Raw genomic sequence first — 22,980 nt, 5'->3', positions numbered from 1 at the left:
CCCTCTGGCAGAGGGAAGCGACAGACATTTCAGACATGAAAGGCCTCAACGTGCTACCTCCCGGGACCGGCCCAGGAAACGACCGGAGGCAGGACTTCTCCAAACCAGAAAATTATAAAGAAAACCAAGAAAGAGAAAGGCAGGCCCCGAAGCAGGGAGTCAGCACAGTGAACCCCGAGGGACAGCTGGGCCCGGCCTCTGCCCCCAGGCCAGGCTGCACTGGGAGGCTCCAGCAACCTGTGGTTGTGGATGATCGGATCCAGGTGGGGTCGACCTGGACACACAAAAGCAGGCAAACAAACGCAGCAGCTGCCACCCCACAGAGAAGACAGAGCTGTGTTAGGAAGATGGGACCACAGAGCACCCCCCAGTCAGCCGCGAGCAGGTTTCTAGGCTAAAGTAAAACCAAACATGGCCGGGTATGGTGGCTCACGCCTGTAATCCCAGCACTTTGGGAGGCCGAGGCAGGCAGATCACCTGACGTTGGGAGTTTGAAACCAGCCTGGCCAACATGGTAAAACTCTGTCTCTGCTAAATATACAAAAATAGCTGGGCGAGGTGGCAGGCGCCTGTAATCCCAGCTACTCAGGAGGCTGAGGCAGGAGAATTGCTTGAACCCGGGAGGCGGAGGTTGCAGTGAGCCAAGATCACGCCACTGTACTCCAGCCTGGGTGATAAAGCAAGACTCCGTCTCAAAAAAAAAAAAAAAAAAAAAAAGCCTGTTCAAGAAGTGCACTGAGTAGCTGACAAGGAAATGGAAAAACCAATTAATAGTAGTGGAGGCACATTTTAGGAAATAGGGCAGCCAAGACCCTAAGAAACAATTGCTCAGTTACTTGTGGGGTCAGGAGCGGGGGTGAGGACGAGGCGGCGACCGCTGCGTACCTCGCAGCACTGTCTCTCTGGAAATGGAACAAAAAGAGAGAGAGAATCACAGCTCTCAAGTCCGAGAGAACTTTAGGGCCATGAGGCAACTCACATGACCCAAAAGCTGCAGGATCGGGGAGAGCCACTGGAAAGAAAGGCCAGCGCCTCGGGGCCGTGAAGGAAGAGCAGGTGAGTGGAGGAGGCCACGATGAAATGGTTCCTCAGCCAGACGGGATGGGGACATTTATGCAACCGTGGTAGTGAAGTCAAAACACCAGGCACTGCGGGGGGCCAACCGTGTGGATAAAGATGGAGACAGCCGTGACCCTCCTCGGGCCAGCGTTTCAGGACATTATGGGTGTCTATGGAACAGCGGGCCGAGAGGAGAAACCGGCTGCATGTAAATATCACCTCCTCAATCCTTAACCACTCAGACGTTAAGACAGCCTTCCACCATAGCAACGAGACTGACCATGTGCAGTCAACACCCTCTATTACTACTATGAACTCTTAAGACAAACGGAGGAAGAGGGCAGGGAGGTCTATCCCTGCTGCTGCTACTGTGGGGCAGGTGAGGCTGGAAGGGTGAGGCTGGGCTGAGCAGGAAGGTGAGACACATTGAAAGCGGCATCAGGGGGGCCAAGGAGTAGGACGCCAGGGCCATAGTTCCTTCTAGGATGTTCAAAGAAGGGAAGAGGACGTTTGCCAGCGGGACCCGCAGCGTGGAGAGGGAAAAGCAGTGTAGGGCTCCTGCCTGCTTCCTGGGGCCCAGCTCCCAGCCCACTCCCAGGTACCTGGGCTCCCCCGCTGCGCCGTGTTGGGGCGTTTCTCCCGCTGCCTCAGGGCCTCCAGGCCCCCCAGGTCGGGCGGGTGGCAGTGACCACGCATGACAGTCACCCGTCGGCCCTGGGTGATGGCGCGGCTGCGGCAGCCCATGCGGGCCTGGTCCCGGCAGGTCCAATACACCTTCTCCCCAGCCGCCTTCTCCCGCCGGTAGAGGAAGGACTCGTACACCAGGAAGCTGCCCCCCAGGGGCGTCTTCAGGAACTCAGGGCCTCCTGGGGAGGTTCAAGAGGCAGTCAGGGGAGGGGGCAGGGGCTGGGTAGGCCTGATCGCGCCCCCTTCCCTCCCTGGACCTCTGGAGGCAAGAGTCAAGGCAGGGCCGGTGAGCCCCAAGGGAAGGCGGCTCACCAGGGTCTGCGTCCATGTCCTGGTGCTCGTCTGGGGCCTCGGGCTGGGTTGGCAGCTCCTGGTCTTCGACCTTTGCTCGCTTTCTGGGCTGAGGCCTGGTGAGAGTCAGGGGACCCGGACCCCTGCAGTAGAGCAGACTATCCACGCCTCGGAGCAGTGTGTCCACTTGGCTCCCAGGGCCGTCCTGCCCCGCCTGCAGCATCTCCACGGCCTTCTCCTGCTGCCGCCGGGCTTCCAGGCCCTCCATATCAGGCTGGTGGCAGTGACCACGCATCACAGTCACCCGCTGTCCCTGGGTGATGGCCCGGCTCCGGCAGCCGTGCAGCGCGTGGTCCCGGCAGGTCCAATACACCTTGTCCCCGACAGCCTTCTCCCGCTTGTAGAGGAACGACTCGTGTACCAGGAAGCTGCCCCCATAGCACGTCCTCAGGAACTCGAGGGGCCGGGCCTGTCCTAGAGGAGGGACCCAAGTGGTCACATCACCAGGGGTGGAGAGGAGCCCAGGAAGGACAGCCCCTGCAGACTCTGGGGGCTGACACGAGCCTTTCTCCTTTAAGGCTGAAATTTACCCTGGCTTCCTGAGCCAGATATGTCAGAGGCCCCAAACCCATTCCCACTGAACCCCTACCACCAAGCGACCCGGAGGAGAGTCTCATTCCTCTCCTAGCGGTCAGTGAGGTCACCCCAGCTCACCCCTACCACCAAGCGACCCGGAGGAGAGTCTCATTCCTCTCCTAGCGGTCAGTGAGGTCACCCCAGCTCACCCCTACCACCGAGTGACCCGGAGGAGAGTCTCATTCCTCTCCTAGCGGTCAGTGAGGTCACCCCAGCTCACCCCTACCACCGAGTGACCCGGAGGAGAGTCTCATTCCTCTCCTAGCGGTCAGTGAGGTCACCCCAGCTCACCCCTACCACCAAGTGACCCGGAGGAGAGTCTCATTCCTCTCCTAGCGGTCAGTGAGGTCACCCCAGCTCACCCCTACCACCGAGTGACCCGGAGGAGAGTCTCATTCCTCTCCTAGCGGTCAGTGAGGTCACCCCAGCTCACCCCTACCACCAAGCGACCCGGAGGAGAGTCTCATTCCTCTCCTAGCGGTCAGTGAGGCCACCCCAGCTCAGGCCTGCTCAATGTTGCATCAAGGTTACACCGGGAGGGGCCAACCTGGACTCGGACTCAGTGGTCTCTGTTTTCTGTCACTCCTGCTCATATTTTTTTTAGGGTTTGTTTAAAAAATCTACCCATTTTTGAATAAAACACACCAGGTATAATACATTCAAATGGTTCAAAAAGATCACAGTGAAAAATAAGTCTCCCTGTTCCCTGCCCCTCCCTTCCCACCCCAGATGCCCAGGGCAGGGGCCACCTCAGAACCTTAAGGCTGTGTCAGGAGGCACATGGCCTCCTCGAACCCAAGCCCATCTCCCAGTTACTGGTAATAAAACAGCCAGAACTCCCATCTGCCACTTGCCAAGCCCCAAATGTGCAATTTACACAACAATCCAGGTTATCACAGCCACCTTACGATAAAGCTCCTGAAACTCCAGAAACGAAGCCAATTTTCTGAGGCTACAGAGCTACCATCAGGGAGGGCTGAAATTTGAACCTAGGACCCAAAACCCAAGACTCTCCCACCAGCCATCTTTTTTTTTTTTTTTTTTTTTCTGAGACAGGGTCCTGCCACGTCGTCCAGGCTGGAGTACAATGGCTCGATCTTGGCTCACTGCAACCTCCACCTCCAAGCAATTCTGCCTCAGCCTCCCGAGTAACTGGGATTGCAGGCGCCACCACGCCCAGCTAATTTTTATTTTTATTTTATTTTTTTGAGACGGAGTCTTGCTCTTTTGCCCAGGCTGGAGTGCAGTGGCACGATCTCGGCCCACGGCAAGCTCCGCCTCCCAGGTTCACGCCATTCTCCTGCCTCAGCCTCCCGAGTAGCTGGGACTACAGGCGCCCGCCACCACGCCTGGCTAATTTTTTTTTGTATTTTTTTTAGTAGAGACAGGGTTTCACCATGTTAGCCAGGATGGTCTCGATCTCCTGACCTCGTGATCCGCCCACCTCGACCTCCCAAAGTGCTGGGATTACAGGCGTGAGCCAACGCGCCCAGCCTCGCCTGGCTAGTTTTTTGTATCTTTAGTAGAGACAGGGTTTCACTATGTTGGCCAGGCTGGTCTTGAACTCCTGACCTCATGATCCGCCCACCTCAGCCTCCGAAAGTGCTGAAATTACAGGCATGAGTCACTGCACCCGGCCTAGGTGTCTTTCCTGAACTTAATGGACACCAGAATTGCATGGGAACCAGATAAAATTCTGATTTTTTTTGAGACTGGGTCCAGGTCTCTTGTCCAGGCTGGAGGGCAGTGGCGTGATCCCGGCTCACTGAAGCCTCAATCTCCCTAGCTTAAGTGATCCTCCCACCTCAGTCTCCCAAGTGGCTGAGACCATAGGCGCACACCACAACAGCTGGCTGATTTTTTGTAGATATGGGGTCTCACTATATTGGCCAGGCTGGTCTTGAACTCCTCAGCTCAAGCGATCCTCCTGCCCCAGCCTCCCAAAGTGCTAGGATTATAGGCATGACCACTGTGCCCAGCCCACATTTATGTATTTTTTTTTTTTTACTGAGACGGAGTCTTGCTCTGTTGCCCAGTCTGGAGTGCAATGGCGCAATCTTGGCTCACTGCAACCTCTGCCTCCTGGGTCCAACCAATTCTCTTGCCTCAGCATCCCAAATAGCTGGGATTACAGGCATCCGCCACCATGCCCGGCTAATTTTTTATTTTTAGTAGAGATGGGGTTTCACCATGTTGGTCAGGCTGGTCTCGAACTCCTGACCTCAGGTGATCCACCTGCCTTGGCCTCCCAAAGTGCTGGGATTACAGGTGTGAGTCACTATATATATATATACGTATATATATACGTATATATATACGTATATATACGTATATATAAGTATATATATACGTATATATACGTATATATATGTGTGTATATAAGTATAAATGTATATACGTGTACATATGTATACATATATACATGTACATATGTGTACATATATATGTGTACATATGTGTGTGTGTATATATAAAATTGTGTTTTTTTTTTTTTTGAGATGGAGTCTCGCTCTGTCACCAGGCTGGAATACAGTGGAGCGATCTAGGCTAACTGCAACCTCTGCCTCCTGGGTTCAAGCGATTCTCCTGCCTCAGCCTCCTGAGTAACTGGGATTACAGGTGCGCACCAGCATGCCTGGCTAAGTTTTGTATTTTTAGTAGAGACAGGGTTTCACCATGTTGATCAGGCTGATCTCGAACTCCTGACCTCATGATCCGTCCGCCTTGGCCTCCCAAAGTGCTGGGATTACAGGCGTGAGCCACTGTGCCCGGCCACATTTATATTTTTAAAAGTCATTTTAGCTTTGAGTACATTTTAAAAGACCCTGTGGGACCCCACATTTCTATTTGGGCTCAGGAAGGGCCCTCGGGTCCCCTGCCCCGAGTGGACGCAGCAGGGGAGTGGACTGTACTCACCCAGCCCCAGGATCGAGCGCTTCTTGGGCGGCAGGCTCAGCAGTGACAGGGCTCGGGGTGCCTCCTCCTCCTCCAGGGCTGGCTTGCTCAGCACCAGCCCAGGAGTGGGCTCGGGCTCCTCAGGGCACTGCCACGGGCCCACCCCCTCCAGGGGCTCCTCCACTTGGCCTCCAGGGCCCTCAGGACCCTGGGGCTCTCCCAAGCCCTCTGGCAGGGCCAGGCTGGGCAGTTTCTCCCTCTGGCGCCGGGCCTCCAGGCCTTGCTCATCAGGCGCGTGGCAGTGGCCCCGCATCACTGTGGCCCGCAGGCCTCGGGTGATGGCCCGGCCCCGGCAGCCCAGCTCAGCATGCTGGCGGCACTTCCAGTACACCTTGTCCCCCACTGCCTTCTCCTGCTTGTACAGGAAGGACTCCAGCACCAGGAGGCGGCCCCCAAATGGTGTCCTCAGGAACTCCAGGGACTGAGGGGCTGCTGGGGGAAGGGGAAGGCTAGGTTAGCTAAGCTAGAGCAAAGCTCAAGGTCGCAGGCACACACAGCCAGGGAGGGCGTGGGGGTCCTGAGTGTGGCAGGTGCCTTCTCCTCCTGCTCCCAAGCAAGAAGCCCAGACTCTCAGGGCTGGTTTTTATTTTGGGGGTGGTAGTGGATGTTTTTAGGGAGCTGAAGGAATTCTGCACATCACTGCAACTCCCATGAGGTCCTGGTACCTGACTGTGATCATTACACCAGCCTGGGACACGCTCAGGATCAGAGACCAAGAGGCTCAGCTTGGAGCAAGGACAAGAAACTATGCTTGAAGCAGGGTGTACAGGGCCTGCTGGGAGCGCTGGAACCCATGGGGTGGCTGGGCAGGGGCGGGAAGCCACACCTCACCTGCATCCAGCTTGCTGCACTTCTGTTCAGGCATCTCTAGGGCTGGCTGGACCACCCCTCCCTGCTCCTCAACTGGCAGGATCTGCACGGTGCTGGCGAGGGTGGCGGGGCCAGCCATCTCCAGGGACAGGACGCAGTGCACTTCCTGGGGCTTGGATCCCACCCCATCCTCATCTTGGTTGGAGGCTGTGAGCAGGACCAGTTTGGAGAACTCCCTGGGCTTCCTGGGGGCTGCCGGGACGACGTCCGTGCCTGCCTTGGGGGATGGCTCCTGGCCGGCCTTCACACTCTCGCCCTCCTGCTCGCTGGGCTCAGGCAGGGGCATCCCGGGACCCAGGGCCTGTCCCTCAGGCCACACTCAGCCCCCAGCAAGGAACCTGGAGTGCAGTGGTTCCATCCTAAGGAAGGAAGCAAAATCCCGTCAGTGGTGGAAGCCCTTGGGGGACTCTAGACGTGGATCTGGGAGGGAGGTGGGGCAGATGGGGCTGCCTCACTGCTCGCTGGGGCCAAGACTGGCTGGCAGGGGGCCTGATGGAACTAGGCTTCTGCTCTGCCAGTTCCTCTCCTGGCAGCCTTAGGGACGTCAGCCCCATCCAACCCCACTTTCCCCATCTGGAAAATGTGCACAATAAACACCCTCCACAAGGGGCCATCAGAGTGACTAATGGACTAAGAGCTCAGCCACATGCTGAGCACAGACGAAGGGTTTCCACCCGCGTTTCTAGTCCCCCCTCCAGTCCCTACATGATGACGGCAGGACGTTCTTACTGACCCAGTTATAGACGAGGATAGTGAGGCACAGACGCCTGTGATACACTTGAGGCTGAAGAGGCGGGAAGCTGAGACCCGTTTCTGCTCAGATGTCCAGGGACTTGTCAGGACCTTTTTTGGAAACCATGTGCTTCACCAGGATGCCAGGCACCTGTCTCAGGCATGTGGGCCTGGTGCGCAGAGCCCTTTCCAGAGGACAGCACCACATCACGGCCTGGGAGGCAGAAAGCCCTTTCTGGGCTCAGGCAGACCCAGTCCCTATCCTAGCCTGGAGGCCCCAGGCCACCCCCACTTCAGGAGATACCAGGGCCCCACAGTGGCAGCCACCTTGTGCCGGAGCTGTTGCTGTTGCTACCTCGGCTGGTCGGGGACGGGGCTGTGCTGGTGTATGGAGAATTCTGAGGTCACCACGAGTTCCAGCCTGGAGAGGCAGAAAGGTCAGATAACGGGGAACCAGCACAGGGCTGGGGTGGGGGCCTGGGGGCAGTCAGTGGCAGTCATGGTGTGGGGTGCAGCTTTTTGTGTGGGGAAAAGAGAGAGAGATCAGATTGTTACTGTGTCTATGTAGGAAAAGAAGACATAAGAAACTCCATTTAGATCTGTACGAAGAAAAATTGCTCTGCTTTGTGATGCTGTTAATCTGTAACTTTAACCCCAACCCTGTGCTCACAGAAACATGTGCTGCACTGAATCAAGGTTTAATGGATTTAAGGCTGTGCAGGATGTGCCTTGTTAACAATATGTTTGCAGACAGTATGCCTGGTAAAAGTCACTGCCATTCTCCATTAACCAGGGACACAATGCACTGTGGAAAGCCACAGTGAGCTCCGCCCAAGAAAGCCTAGGTATTGTCCAAGGTTTCCCCCCACTGAGACAGCCTGAGATACGACCTCATGGGAAAGGAAAGACCTTACCATCCCCCAGCCTGACACCTGTGAAGGGTCTGTGCTGAGGAGGAGGAGTGAAAGAGGGAAACCTCTTTGCAGTTGAGGTAAGAGGAAGGTTTCTGTCTCCTGCTCGTCCCTGGGAATGGCACGTCTTGGTGTAAAGCCGACTATTCGTTCTATTCTGATAGGAGAAAACCACCCTGTGGCTGGAGGCAAGATATGCTGGCAGCAATACTGCTCTGTTACTGTTTGCTATACTGAGATGTTTGTGTGAAGTGAAACACAAATCTGGCCTACATGCACATCCAGACACAGTACCTTTCCTTGAACTTTTTCATGATACAGATTCCTTTGCTCACATGTTTCCCTGCTGACCTTCTCCCCACCATCACCCTGTTGCCCTGCCACACTCCCTTTGCCAAGATAGTAAAAATAGTCATCAGAAATACTGAGGGAACTCAGAGACCAGCGCCAGTGTGGGTCCTCGCACAATGAATGCCCATCTCCTGGGCCCACTGTTTTCTATATACTTTGTCTCTGTGTCTTATTTCTTTTCTCAGTCTCATCTCCACCTGACGAGAAATACCCATAGGTGTGGAGCGGCAGGCCTCCTTCACCTGGCGCCCAATGTGGGGTGTGAACCCACGACCCTGAGATTAAGAGTCTCATGATCTACTGACGGAGCTAGCCGGGCAATTCTTTTTTAGATGACCAATTTGGCCACAATTATAACATTTCCCCCCAAATGTTCTAACTTGTCCTCCTAAAGCAACCCCAGTTGTTGCCTGAGCCATTAGGATAGCTTTATGCATGGCTCCTCCAATCCTATTACAAGCCTTCACATATTCTGTAACTACATCAACTCCTGCTGGAGCAATGGAATCTAATAATGTTCTCATATAAGGTGAGTTGGGTCCATATTGTTTAACTCCTTCCTTCATGTCTTTTAACATTTTCATGGTGAAGCGTTCATATCTAGCATTAGCCACCGCAGGTGCTCCTGCTGGAGCCCCTTCCCCGGCTGGTACCGGTTGTAAAATTACCAGGAACTGCCACGCCTCAAGATCCCCGTTTTCTAGCTTCATCAATGACCGCGTCCAGTGTGCTACCTTGTCCACTAGGTGGTGCTGTTGGATTAAGTCTCACAGTGGGCGGCTGAGGACACAGCGCCGCGCCCTGTGGTGCTGACGGATTAACCACCACCGCCATGGGTTGCTTGTATGATGCCGTGCAATTTGGCACGGGACACACCACTTGAGGTCTGTATTGGACCTCTGGAGAGAGCCAATACTGAAGCTCGGCTGGCAGCCAGTATTGATAAGCTAATGGCGGTTGGGTTTTATTTTCTACTGGCTGACATTGTGGATACTGTATCTGGATTGGCATTGCCGAGATAGAGACTATCCTTTTCTATTTGATATTCTCTTGGGGTTTGTACTTGTCTAACCTGCATTTGAGGTTGTAATGTTACAGGTATCTGAACCACGGGAGGAGGAGTTGGCCATTGTGGTTTAGACTCTGATGGCCCCAGTAATTCTGGAGCTTTTCCCCCCAATTTTGATGATTCAGGATATATTACCTCCTGTAATTGATTGTAGTCAACATGGCTTTATGGCCAATTGACATTCCGGATTTGCATTTTCATAGGCCATTAATTCTACAATAACCTTTTGGATGTTATCATCTGTAATAGATTTTTGAGCGGCACCTTGCAATCTTGCCACAAAGTCAGGGTAGGGCTCTTTAGACCCTTGTCTAATTAAATTAAAAGACGGGCAGGTGGTTCCTGGGTCCATGAATTTTTTTCCCAGGCCCTGAGGCAAATAACCCTTACTTGTTTAAGTCAACATTTTGCATTGACCGAGCGATTACAGACTCTGCTACATATTTACAATGTGAACTTTCCGTTCCTTTCTGGAATTCTGTCCCTGCGTCTTCTTCACAATCTATTACACAGCTTTCAGGGGCATCAGAAACTGAAGCGCTATCTTCTCCTGTTTGAAACGGTTCTAAAGCTGCTTTAATAATGGCCCAATCATTCCATACTGTAAGTGGGATGATTTTACCTTCCCTATTTGCTTGTTTTAATTCTTTGCCAATTTTTTCCCAATCCTTTAGATCTAAAGTTCCTTGTTCTGGAAACCATGGGCAGAATTGTTCTATTGTTTGAAATGGCGTAATTAGATTTTCTGTACAGGCTCTAACTTAACCTCGTGGTCACCACGGGTTCCAGCCTGGAGAGGCAGAAAGGGCAGATAATGGGGAACCGGGCAGGGCCGGGGCAGGGACCTGGGGGCAGTCAGTGGCAGTCATGGTGTGGGGTGGGGCTTTTTTGGGGTAACTGAGTGTGGGCAGATGGTGGGGTCTTTCCCACCTCTCAGCCTGGAATCGAGACTGCAGTCCCTGACATTTTTAGCGTCCTCACCCCCACCTCACATGTTGCAGCTCCAGTTCCCACTGGTCTCCCACTTTGATCCAAAGTTCCCTGGCCTGGGGCCCCACATTCCACTCCCGAAGGCCTGGTCGGCTCTGGAGACAACGCAGAGGGGAGCGGCTCCTTAACTCCATTAAGGCCCGGTCCCCAGGAAATCACAGGTACCAGGAGGGCCAGTCCCACCACACCTCCCCCAGCCCCGGCCCAGCCTGTTCCTCCATGCTGTCCTTCTGGGCCTACTCATGCCGCCCCACAGGGTGACACGAGGTGCAGGGGCAACCCCAGCCGACTTCGCAGGCGCCTCTCGAGCAGCGCGGCTCCAGGCAGGAAAAGGTTAGGGCGGGAAGCCCCGTACCCTCCTCCCCCCCCCCACCCCCCCTACCCCGCGCGCGCTGATTGGCCTGGGCGCAAGTCCTTCTACCCGCAACCCGCCCCTCCCGCTCCCTCGCTCTGAGCTCCAGGGAGGAATGGGGATGAGTGGGACTGAGTGGGACTGAATGGGACTGGGTGGGACCGGGTGGGGCCGGGTGAGGCTAAACCCGGAAGGATGAGGATGAGGGCAGGACGGCAGGACAGGATGAACGGGGATGTATGGGAATGGATGGACGATGGACGTGGCAGTTCCCTGACGCTGCACCCTCCCCGGGTCCCCCCAGCCCAGGTCCCGCGAGGCCCCCGCCCTCTGGAGAAAGTCCCCTTTGTTCCTGGGGAGGTCAGGCACCTCCCTGAGAACTGCCGTGATTCCCGGCCTCCCTCCCAGCCAGGGCGAGGCATGGGGACGCCAGGTTGCTCCTGACAGAGGCCTCCCAGACTATGCAGGCTGGCACAGTGACTCGCACACTGTTCACCCCGCCAGCTGGTCCTGCAGGACACAGCTGCGCCATGGGAGTGCAGGCGGGCAGGGGCCTGTCCCAGGCCGTCAGAGTGAAGGTGGGGACTGCGTCAAGCTTGGCCTGACAAGGAAAGCCCCACATTGCCATGGAGCTGTACCGGAGTCACAGGAAGTGACAGGAGAGAGCGCAGTCCTCTGGCGACCACTTCCCACTTCTGTTTAAACGGCTTCCAAGACACATGTGCTTGAACAGATCTGGAAAAATTTCCAATACAAGAAAAGGCCCTGACCGCCGGCTTGTGGAAGGCTGAGGACCCGTTCCCACTCTTGCCCGTTTAGGCTCTTGGATGGTAGATGCTGACCCACTACCACTCCGCCCGTTAAAGTCCACAGGCCCCTCAGCAACCGGGCTTTGTCTCCACCTGCCTGAACCTTGAGTAGCCTGGGGGGGTTGTGTGACCAACAGCGTGGCAGGAGCGCAGGGTACACGTTCCCACGCCTCACGGGCCAGGGCCCTGAGTCTGCAGGGAAGGCCATGTGCAGAGCACTGCCACATTCAGGGAAACCACCTTGTACCCTCCAGCCCAGCAGTCTCTTAGATGCCTGCAGACATGAAGGAGCCTGGGGACCCCACAGAACCCTGATCACTGGGGACTCCTATTATTTTAAGCCAGTAAGATCATGGGTCGTATGCTACACAACAATAGCTGATACGCTTGGCAAGTAAGTGACTCTAGTGGGTTCTGGCTTTTTACTTTTTTTTTTTTTGAGATGGAGTCTCGCTCTGTCACCCAGGCTAGAGTGCAGTGCTCGGATCTCGGCTTACTGGCAAGCTCCGCCTCCCGTGTTTACGCCATTCTCCTGCCTCAGCCTCCCAAGTAGCTGGGACTACAGGCGCCCGCCACCATGCCCGGCTAATTTTTTGTATTTTTAGTAGAGACGGGGTTTCACCGTGTTAGCCAGGATGGTCTTGATCTCCTGACCTCGTGATCCGCCTGCCTCGGCCTCCCAAAGTACTGGGATTACAGGCGTGAGTCACCGCGCCGGCCAGCTTTTTACCTTTTTGAGACAGGGTCTCTCTGTTGCCCAGGCTAAGTGCAGTGGCACGATCTCAGCTCAATGCAACCTCCACCTCCTGAGTTTCACAAGCTATTCTCCTGCCTTAGACTCCCAAGTAGCTGCGATTACAGGTGCCCGCCAACATGCCTGGCTAATTTTTGTATTTTTTGGTAGAGATGGGGTTTCACCATGTTGGTCAGGCTGGTCTCGAACTCGTGACCTCAAGTGATCCACCCGCCTCAGCCTTCCAAAGTGCGGGGATTATAGGTGTGAGCCACTACGCCGGGCTGATTCTGGCTTTTTAATAGATGGAATAATGCAAACGGTTATGAAATATCTGACATAAAACTATGTGTGAGCTCCAGAGTGCCATATGCTGCGCTACACAAACACCACATCCCCCAGATGGGTGCATATAAACGGCTTGTAACGAGGGAGACAAAAATATGAAGTAGAAGGGACAGCAAAGGAGAATTACGCATTTTAAAACATCTGCACTGCCCGGGCGCTGTGGCTCACGCCTGTCATCCCAGCACTTTGGGAGGCCGAGGTGGGCGGATCACCTGAGGTCAGGAGTTCGAGACCAGCCTGGCCAACATAGGTAAGCCCGTCTCTACTAAAAATACAAAAATTAGCCGGGCGTGGTGGCGGACGCCTCTAATCCCAACTACTCAAGAGGCCGAGGCAGGAGAATCGCTTGAACCAGAAGGCGGAGGTTGCAGTGAGCAGAGATCGCACCACTGCACTCCAGCCTGGGTGACAGAGCGAGACTCCATCTCAAAAATAAAAATAAACATAAACAGCCTCTTCACAAGATGGTGCCGAAAGCGAAGAAGGGAGCTCCTGCCCCTTGTAAAGCTGAAGCCAAAGCAAAGGCTTTAAAGGCCAAGAAGGCAGTGTTGAAAGGCGTCCACAGCCACACAAAAAAAGAATCTCACAACAGCCACACACACAAAAAAACTATAAAAAAAATAGATCCGCACAACAGCCACAAAAAAAAAAAAAAAAAAAGATCCGCACAACAGCCCCCCCAAAAAAAGATTCGCGCGTCACCCGCCTTCTTGCAGCCCAAGACACTGCGACTCCGGAGGCAGCCCAAATATCCTCAGAAGAGCGCCCCCAGGAGAAACAAGCTTGACCACTATGCGATCATCAATTTTCCACTGACCAATGAGTCTGCCATGAAGAAGACAGAAGACAACACACTTGTGTTCACTGTGGATGTTAAAGCCAACAAGCACCAGATCAAACAGGCTGTGAAGAACTCTGTGAGGTGGATGTAGCCAAGGTCAATACCCTGATTGGGCCCGATGGAGAGAAGAAGGCACATGTTCCACCGGCTCCTGATCACGATGCTTTGGGTGTTGCCAACAAAATGGAGATCATGTAAACCGAGTCCGGCTGGCTAATTCTAAATATATGCATATCTTTTCACCATAAAAAAATCTGCAACATACGACATGCCAGGCACAAGGGGACAAACACTGTCTGATTCCACTTGTATGAGGTCCCCAGGGCAGTCAAACTTATGGGGACAGAAAGTAGAATGGGGGTGCCAGGGGCTGGAGGATGAGGAGCGAGTGTTTCATGGGCATAGAGCAGCCGTTGGGGAAGATGAAAAGGTTCTGGAGATGGACGGTGGTGACGGATGAACAATCAATGTGAACCGCTGACCTGGACACTTCAACATCGAGGCTCAGGGAGAGCAGCTGCTCACAAAGACCAAGGGTTGCAGGATGCAATTTACATGAACGACCAATATGGTAAATTTTACGTCATGTATATTTAGCCACACACACACGAGCCGTCTGTAACAAACTATACACAAAACACCCCATTTCCCTAACATTATCAGTGAATAAGCTTCTCCCTACAAGGTAGATTTTCTAGTAACTAAAGTTATCCCGCCATGATTCAGAATATGATTTTTATCTGATTCAAAATGTACCCATTTAAGATGGATTTTTTTTTTTTTTAACTCTGTCACCCAGTTGCCCAGGCAGGAGTGCAGTGGCACAACCTCAGTTCATTGCAACCTCTGCCTCCCAGGTTCAAGTGATTCTCCCGCCTCAGCCTCCTGAGTATCTGGGACTACAGGCGCGTGCCACCACACCCAGCAAATTTTTGTATTTTTTAGTAGAGATGGGGTTTCACCATATTGGCCAGGATGGTCTCGAACTTCTGACCTCATGATCTGCCGGTCTTGGCCTCCCAAAGTGCTGGGATTACAGGTGTGAGCCACCACACCCGGCCAGAATGAATACCTTTTATTTTTTATTTTAGTGGCAGGATTTCACTACAGCCTAAACCTGAGTGTGGTGGCGTGATCACTACAGCCTCTGCCTCCCAGGCTCAAGCCATCTTCCCACCTCAGCCTCCAGAATAGCTGGGACCACAGGCACACACTACCATTCCCGGCTAATTTCTGTATTCTTTGTAGAGACGGGGTTTTGCCAGGTTGCCCAGCCTGGTTTTTTAATTAAATTAAAAAAAATTTTTTTGGTAATGACAGGGTCTTGCTATATTTCCAGGTTGGTTTTGAACTCCTGGGATCAAGCGATCCCCCCACCTCAGCCTCCCAAGCACCGGATGGATGCCTCTATAAGCTCTTCTCACCCTCTTCCCTGTCCAGAGAAAGGGAGCAACCATCCTCCCTCTGGCTTTAGAAGCAAAAAAAAAAAAAAAAAGTCCTAAAATTGATGGTGGTGATACTTGGACAGCTTTCTGAATATATTAAAAGCAATGAATTGTAGACTTTAGATGGAGAAATCATATGGTATTATGTAAATTATATCTCAGGAAAGTTATTGAAAAACAATCCCTGTCTGGGCGCGGTGGCTCACACCTGTAATCCCAGCACTTTGGGAGGCCGAGGCGGGCGGGTCATGACGTCAGCAGATCGAGACCATCCTGGCTAACACAGTGAAACCCCGTCTCTACTAAAAACACAAAAAATTAGCTGGGCATGGTGGCAGGCGCCTGTAGTCCCAGCTACTCAGAAGGCTGAGGCAGAAGAATCGCTTGAACCCGGGAGGCGGAGGTTGCAGTGAGCTGAGATCGCGCCACTGCACTCCAGCCTGGGCGACAGAGTGAGACTGTCTCAAAAAAAAAAAAAAAAAAAAAAAAGGCCAGGCGTTGTGGCTCATGCCTGTAATCCTAGCACTTTGGGAGGCCAAGGCGGGCAGATCACCTGAGGTGGGGAGTTTGAGACCAGCCCGACCAACATGGAGAAACCCCGTCTCCACTAAAAATACAAAAATAGCTGGGCATGGTGGCATATGCCTGCAATCCCAGCTACTCGGGAGGCTGAGGCAGGAGCTCACGCTATTGCACTCCAGCCTGGGCAACAAGAGCAAAACTCCATCTCAAAAAAACAAAAAAACAAAAACAAACAAACAAACAATGGTCAGAATGACTCAGATTCCAATGGTCTCTTGGTGAAAAAGTGTTTTTTTTTTTTTTTTTTTTTTTTTTTAAGACAGAGTCTCACTGCCACCCAGCAATGGCATGATCTTAGCTCACTGCAACCTCCGCCTCCTGGGTCAAGCGATTCTCAGGCCTCAGCCTCCTGAGTAGCTGGGATTATAGGCACCTGAAACCACACATGGCTAAATTTTGTTTTGTATTTTTAGTAGAGATGGAGTTTCACCATTTTGGCCAGGCTGGTCTCGAACTCCTGGCCTCTAGTTACCTGCCCGCCTCCTAAAGTGCTGGGATTACAGATGCTCTACTAAACATCAGAAGCTTCTTGTTCTTGGGTTTGGTTTACTCAGCAAAGAAGGGGTGGCATGCATTATACGTTGTGAAATTTTCTAAGTTCTAATATCATACTCTAAAAATATATAGAAACTATTTCAGAATGTTAAGACTATAATACTAATAAATTACCCCAATCCTGCCACTCAAATGCACAACTACTTCCATTGTTGAACTAATGCCTTTAAGGCGCTTCCTTTTCTGTAGCACGCTCTGCGTTCAATCATGTCTGCTACTGTATCCCTCTAGAGAGCAGGAAGCCCCCACCGGAGGCCACTTGGAGTCTTTCCAAAGGACCATTACATAAGGCAGGACCACCCGTGACGGGGGAAGCGCAAATTTAAATCCTCAGCAGCAATACTCCACATGGCCACAAGATGGTGGTGTTGCCCCTGAAATGTTCCTATTGCCTTGGTAAAATTACACGGGTGGCAATGTTTTCAAACAAGAATTTGGAAATTTTTCCAAGTTGGAAAAAAAATTCAAGAGGATTTCCAAAATGTTATATTTACAAAAAGTAGTACTTAGAGCCGGGCATGGTGGTGCGTATCTGTAGTCCCAGCCACTTGGGAGGTTGTGGCAGGAAAATGGCTTGAGCCCAGGAGTTTGAAGCCAATCTGCGCAACATCACAAGAGCCCATCTCAAGAAACAAAAAATAGGCCGGGCGCGGTGGCTCACGCCTGTAATCCCAGCACTTCGGCAGGCCAGGGCAGGCGGATCACGAGGTCAAGAGATCGAGACCATCCTGGCAAACATGGCGAAACCCCGTCTCTACTAAAAATACAAAAATTAGCTGGGTGTGGTGGCGCATGCCTGTAGTCCCAGCTACTCGGGAGGCTGAGGCAGGAGAATCGCTTGAACCCAGGGGGCAGAGGTTGCAGTGAGCCGAGACTATATCACTGTACTCCAGCCTGGGCGACAGAGCAAGACTCCGTCTCAAAAAAAAAAAAGAAACAAAAAATTAAAACAAATGAATAAATATATACACATATATCAGAGAGCGGCTGGGTGTGGTGGCTCACGCCTGTAATCCAGCACTTTGGGAGGCTGAGGTGGGTGGATCACAAGGTCAGGAGATTGAGACCACCCTGGCTAACATCTACTAAAATACAAAAGATTAATCAGGAGTGGTGCTGAGCACCTGTAATCCCACCTACTTGGGAGGCGGAGGCAGAAGAATTGCTTTAGAGGTTGCAGTGAGCCGAGATCATGCCACTGCACTCCAGCCTGGGCAAAAGAGGGAGACTCCGCCTCAAAAAAGAAAAAAAAAGAAAGCAAAATCCAATTAACAAATTCAGTAAAGACTATCTTTCTAAGCAAGTTTTTGTTTCCAAAAAAGACCAAAATATTACTTGGACAAGACACTACGTTCTAGCCCTCAATCCACTGGTCTTTCCTACTATTTCCTTTCTATTCTGGTCATATTTGTTATTCCTTGGCTAATTTTATTTTACATGTTTATAACTTAAAAACATTTAAGGCCAGGCACGGTGGCTCACGCCTCTAATCCCAGCACTTTGGGAGGCCGAGGCAGGCGGATCACCTGAGGTCGGGAGTTTGAGACCAGCCTGACTAAAATGGAGAAACCCCGTCTCTACTAAAAATATAAAAATTACATGGTCATGGTGGTGCATGCCTGTAATCCCAGCTATTCAGGAGGGTGAGGCAGGAGAATCGCTTGAACCCGGGAGGTGGAGGTTGCAGTGAGCCAAGATCGTGCCATTGCACTCCAGCCTGGGCAACAAGAGCAAAACTCCCTCTCAAAAAAAAAAAAAAAAAAAAAAAAAAAAAAAGCCTGGCGCGGTGGCTCACGCCTGTAATCCCAGCACTTTAGGAGGCCGAGACAGGCGGATCACGAGGTCAGGAGATCGAGACCATCCTGGCTAACACGGTGAAACCCCGTCTCTACTAAAAATACAAAAAATTAGCCGGGAGCGGTGGCGGCCGCCTGTAGTCCCAGCTACTCGGGAGGCTGAGGCTGGAGAATGGCGTGAGCCTGGGAGGCGGAGCTTGCAGTGAGCCGAGATTGCCCCACTGCACTCCAGCCTGGGCGACAAAGCGAGACTCCGTCTCAAAAAAAAAAAAAAAAAAAAAAAAGAATCCAAGGCCAGGCACGGTGGCACACACCTCTAATTCCAGCACTTTGGGAGGCTGAGGTGGGTGGATCACTTGAGGTCAGGAGTTGAAGACAAGCCCGGCCAACATGGCAAAACCCCATCTCTTCTAAAAAATACAAAAATTACCTGGGCATGGTGGCGGGCGCCTGTAATCCCAGCTACTCAGGAGGCTGAGGCAGGGAGAATTGCTTGAACCCAGGAAGTGGAGGTTGCAGTGAGCCAAGATCGTGCCACTGTACTCCAGCCCGGGCAACAGTGAGACTCCATCTCGTGGGGGAAAGAAAAGACTCCAGATTTTAGGGGGTGGGGAGAGGATTGGGGGAGGGGAAGAGGGAGGCCAAAGGAAGAGGGAGGAACAAGAATCTAGATTTTTTCACAAATCCTCCTGATACTGATAGACTGTGAACTAGACTTTGACAAACACTAGAATAGATGCCCTTGGGAAACAGAAGACTGCAGCTAAGCGACGAACCTAAGCAACACCTGAGGTTTGCTTTGTGCGGGGCACTAAAATACCTCAAGTATTTTATCTACATCATCTCATTTAATCTTTAATGTCATATAGGATTCCTCATTAATGTCACATAAAATCATTAACGGCCGGGCATGGTGGCTCACACCTGTAATCCCAGCACTTTGGGAGGCTGAGATGGGCGGATCGCCTGAGGTCAGGAGCTCGAAACCAGTCTGACCAACATGGCAAAACCCCGTCTCTACTAAAAATACAAAATTAGCCGGGCGTCGTGGTGGGCGCCTGTAATCCCAGCTACTCAGGAGGCTGAGGCAGGAGAATCGCTTGTACCCGGGAGGTGGAAGTTGCAGTGAGCAGAGATCCCACCATTGCACTCCAGCCTGGGTAACAAGAGCGAAACTCCATCTCAAAAAAAAAAAAAAAATTATTAACAGGCTTACTTTGTATTATTGGGAAAGTCATGGCTTTTTTTTACTTTTTTTTTATTTCTGAGACAGAGTTTTGCTCTTTCACCTAGGCTGGAGTGCAGTGGCATGATCTCGGCTCACTGCAACTTCTGCCTTCTGGTTTCAAGCGATTCTCCTGCCTCAGCCTCCCAAGTAGCTGGGACTACAGGTGCGCGCTACCACGCCTGGCTAATTTTTGTTAATTTTTTTTTTTTTTACTAGAGATGGGGTTTCACCATGTTGTCCAGGCTGATCTCGAACGCCTGACCTCATGATCCACCCCACCCTAGGCCTCCCAAAGAGCTGGGATTACAGGAGTGAGCCACCATGCCCGGCCGACTTCCTCGTTTTTGAAAGTATTAGCAATTTAACAAGTTTCAGGAACCTTAGGGGTATTTTGGGGAACCTCAAGAAGAGAGGAATTTGCCCAAATTTTAAGTACTACAGGTAAAATCTGATGGAGAAGGCATCCTGGACTTGCCTTCTGTGTCTTAGGATATCAAACAACAGATTTTTTAATTTCTTTTTTCTTTTTTTTGTTTTGTTTTGTTTTGTTTTTTGAGACGGAGTCTCGCTCTGTCGCCCAGGCTGGAGTGCAGTGGTGCGATCTCGGCTCTCTGCAAGCTCTGTCTCCTGGGTTCACGCCATTCTCTGGCCTCAGCCTCCCGAGTAGCTGAGACTACAGGCACCTGCCACCAGGCCTGGATAATTTTTTGTATTTCGTTAGTAGAGACGGGGTTTCACCATGTTAGCCAGCATGGTCTCTATCTCCTGACTTCGTGATCTGCCTGCCTCAGCCTCCCAAAGTGCTGGGATTACAGGCATGAGCCACCACACCTGGCCTCTATTTTTGTTTTGAGATGGAGTCCCACTCTGTTGCCCAGGCTGGAGTACAGTGGCATGATCTCAGCTCACTGCAACTTCTGCCTCCTAGGTTAATTATCCTGCCTCAGCTTCCTGAGTAGCTAGGATTACAGGCGCGCACCAACACGCCTAGCTAACTTTTGTTTTTAGTAGAGATGAGGTTTCATCATGTTGGCCAGGCTGGTCTCGAACCTCTGACCTCAAGTGATCAGCCCGTCTTTGCCTCCCAAAATGCTGGGATTACAGGTGTGAGCCATGGCACCTGGCTGAAACAACAGACTTTAAAAAGTCTAAGGTTCCTTATGGAGACTTCCGGGCAGGCAAACTCAGGTAGGCTTATCTGGTGAATCAGTACTATTGCTGCACTGCATAATCAGGCCAAATATGATGAGATCAGCCTTATAATCAAAAATATGTTTCCTTGGCCACTGTAGAAGAGGCCAGTTTTGCCTCCATTTGCACATTCATTTCAATATTCCTGATCTAGAATCTTCTAGATTCTTCTTTGGATTCTCTCTTTTTTTTCTCTCGACACAGAGTCTTGCTCTGTCTCCCAGGCTGGAGAGCAGTGGCTAGATCTCAGCTCACTGCAACCTCCGATTCCCAGGCTCAAGCCATTCTCTTGCCTCTGCCTCCCGTGATTCGCCCACCTTGGCCTCTCAAAGTGCTGGGATTACAGGCGTGAACCACTGCGACCAGCCCATGTAATTTTAAAAATTGCTGACTGGAACCTAGTGATTTTAGGACCAATGACTAAGCAGTTTGAAAAACAGTGCCCTAGACCAAAACAAAGGAAATACAATTCTTTTATACTCATATAAAGCAAACACATGTTAAAGATTTTACTTACCGTTAGCCAGTAAGCTGGAGCTCAGGAGTTTGAGACCAGCCTGGCCAACATGGTGAAACCCTGTCTCTACTAAAAATACAAGAATTAGCTGGGCTTGGTAGCACAGGCCTATAATCCCAGTTTGCCGCCTGGCCAACACGGTAAAACCCTGTCTCTACTAAAAATACAAAAAAATTAGTCGGGCGTGGTGCATGCTTATAATCCCAGCTGCTCAGGAGGCTGAGGCAGAACTGATTGAACCTACCGGGGAGATGGAGGTTGCAGTGAGCCAAGATCACACCAGTGCACTCCAGCCTAGGCAACAAAATGAGACTGTGTCAGGAAAAAAAAAAAAAAAATTTCAGTGCATGTAATAAAAATGAGTATATTTTAATACATTTATATTATTTAATAAATTTGATAAATATCTCATTTATTAAAAATGAGACACTTTTGTTACTCTAGTTTAAGTGTTTTTTTTTTTTTTTTTTTTTTTTTTTTTTTTTACAGTAGATACCCATTGTTTTGCAGTAGATACAGGGGCCCTAATGTGTTTCTTTTGTAATGTTCAATCTTCATTCAGTACAAATTTTTTTTTTTTTTTTTTTTGAGACAGAGTCTCACTCTGTCGCCCAGGCTGGAGTGCAGTGGCTCGATCCTGGCTCACTGCAACCTCCACTGAATCCTTGAACCAGGTTCAAGCGATTCTGCTCCTCAGGCTCCTGAGTAGCTGGGATTACAGGTGTGCGCCACCACGCCCAGCTAAATTTTTTGTATTTTTAGTAGAGACAGGGTTTCACCATGTTAGCCAGGCTGGTCTCAAACTCCTGACCTCTGGTGATCTGCCCACCTCAGCCTCCCAAAGTGCTGGGATTACAGACGTGAACCACCATGCGTGGCTGCACTCAGTACAGATTTCTTAAGTGAATGGAGCACAGGCCGGCAGATTTGCATGGAAAGCTCCAAAGTCTCAGTTCATGGTGCATCACTCTCCTGTCCTCTCTCCCCTTCTCCCAGAATTGAGGGTGCGGAGCAATTTGAGTGCAATGCCAGATGGCCGGCTGGGACACTGCGGTCCTGCTGGTGACCACAAGGGCTCAGCGTAGACCTAAGGGTCACATGTTAGCAACTGAGGTGTCTCTCAGACACCAAGGGGTCCAAACTCTAATCAGTAAGGCTCGAAAACCAGGCGGCTCTGTCGGCAGCTGATGGAGCGACAGAATTACCTTCACACGTGAGTGAGACGTGTCACCATCATCCCCCACACCTGGGTCACGGCGCTGGCTTGCTGGGCAGGAGACCCGGGGGCAAATCCCGTAACTTCTCTGGGCTGGTTTCACCTGTGAAGAAAGTAAAGTGGCAAATGCAATACTGCAAGTGAAATTATTCCATGAACTGTCGACCATTAGACAAGAACGAGGTGTTCGCGTCCAGGTGCAGTAGGGGACCTGAGTGATAGGAGCGGGAGGAGGGAAGGCCCTCTGTTTAAAAAGCTTCTGAATGGGCCGGTGGCACGGTGGCTCACACCCGTCATCTCAGCAGTTTGGGAGGCTCAGGTGAGAGAATTGTTTGAGCCCAGGAGTTCGAGACCAGCCTGGGCAACACAGTGAGACCTGCCCCCCACACCCCCCCATTTCTACTAAAAAAAAATTTTTTTTTAAAGCTCCTGGATGACTCCAGTGTCTACCCACCTCCCACCTACCCGCAACTGAACCATGAGCGTTGGAGGTGCACTTGCCTCAGACATGAACCACTATGGTGACATCACAGGCTCAGTGGGTGCACACAGACATTCCTCCTGAAGAGGTTGAAGGTGGCAGAGATGCCCAGATAATTAAAATTTACTCTAAAAATGAACTTCACAATCTCAGCACCGTTGGCATTTTGGGCCGGATGATTCTGCTGTGGGCGGCTGTCCTGTTCAGCGTGGGGTGTTCAGCAACCCCGGTCTCTACCTGCCAGATCCCACTGTCATGCCCTACCACACGTTGTGACCACCAACACTGCAGAACGTTCCCTGGGGTGCAGAAGTGCCCAAGAGCCACAGCTCCAA

At 51.7% G+C, this 22,980-nt stretch overlaps 1 protein-coding gene and 1 pseudogene across 43 annotated transcripts in view; one reads left to right on the top strand and one right to left on the bottom strand.

The window, feature by feature from the left end:
• FLYWCH1 (FLYWCH-type zinc finger 1) overlaps positions 1–22,980 on the bottom strand; it is a 40,332-nt gene that overhangs the window by 15,800 nt on the left and 1,552 nt on the right. For 3 of the 43 annotated variants that reach the window (XM_019012576.4, XM_019012581.4, XM_055365041.2), the window contains exons 2-6: positions 22,154–22,267; positions 6,460–6,857; positions 5,590–6,060; positions 2,059–2,511; positions 1,662–1,925 (exon numbers count right to left, since the gene is read on the bottom strand). In XM_019012576.4, coding sequence (XP_018868121.3) covers positions 1,662–1,925; positions 2,059–2,511; positions 5,590–6,060; positions 6,460–6,784 — 1,513 coding nt within the window. In that variant the 5' untranslated portion in view covers positions 6,785–6,857; positions 22,154–22,267. Of the gene's footprint in view, positions 1–1,661; positions 1,926–2,058; positions 2,512–5,589; positions 6,061–6,459; positions 6,858–7,231; positions 7,416–7,557; positions 7,652–11,541; positions 11,639–21,192; positions 21,261–22,153; positions 22,268–22,980 lie in introns of all 43 variants that reach the window. The other 40 variants (XM_063699957.1, XM_063699954.1, XM_063699961.1 and 37 more) reach the window with 26 other exon arrangements.
• LOC129527519 (large ribosomal subunit protein uL23-like) lies at positions 13,258–13,838 on the top strand (annotated as a pseudogene).

This window comes from Gorilla gorilla, chromosome 18, assembly GCF_029281585.2.
Source record: "Gorilla gorilla gorilla isolate KB3781 chromosome 18, NHGRI_mGorGor1-v2.1_pri, whole genome shotgun sequence".
Lineage (NCBI taxonomy): Eukaryota > Metazoa > Chordata > Mammalia > Primates > Hominidae > Gorilla > Gorilla gorilla.
The sequence above is the reverse complement of the archived record's forward strand: the minus strand, read 5'-3'. Positions and strand labels throughout refer to the sequence as shown.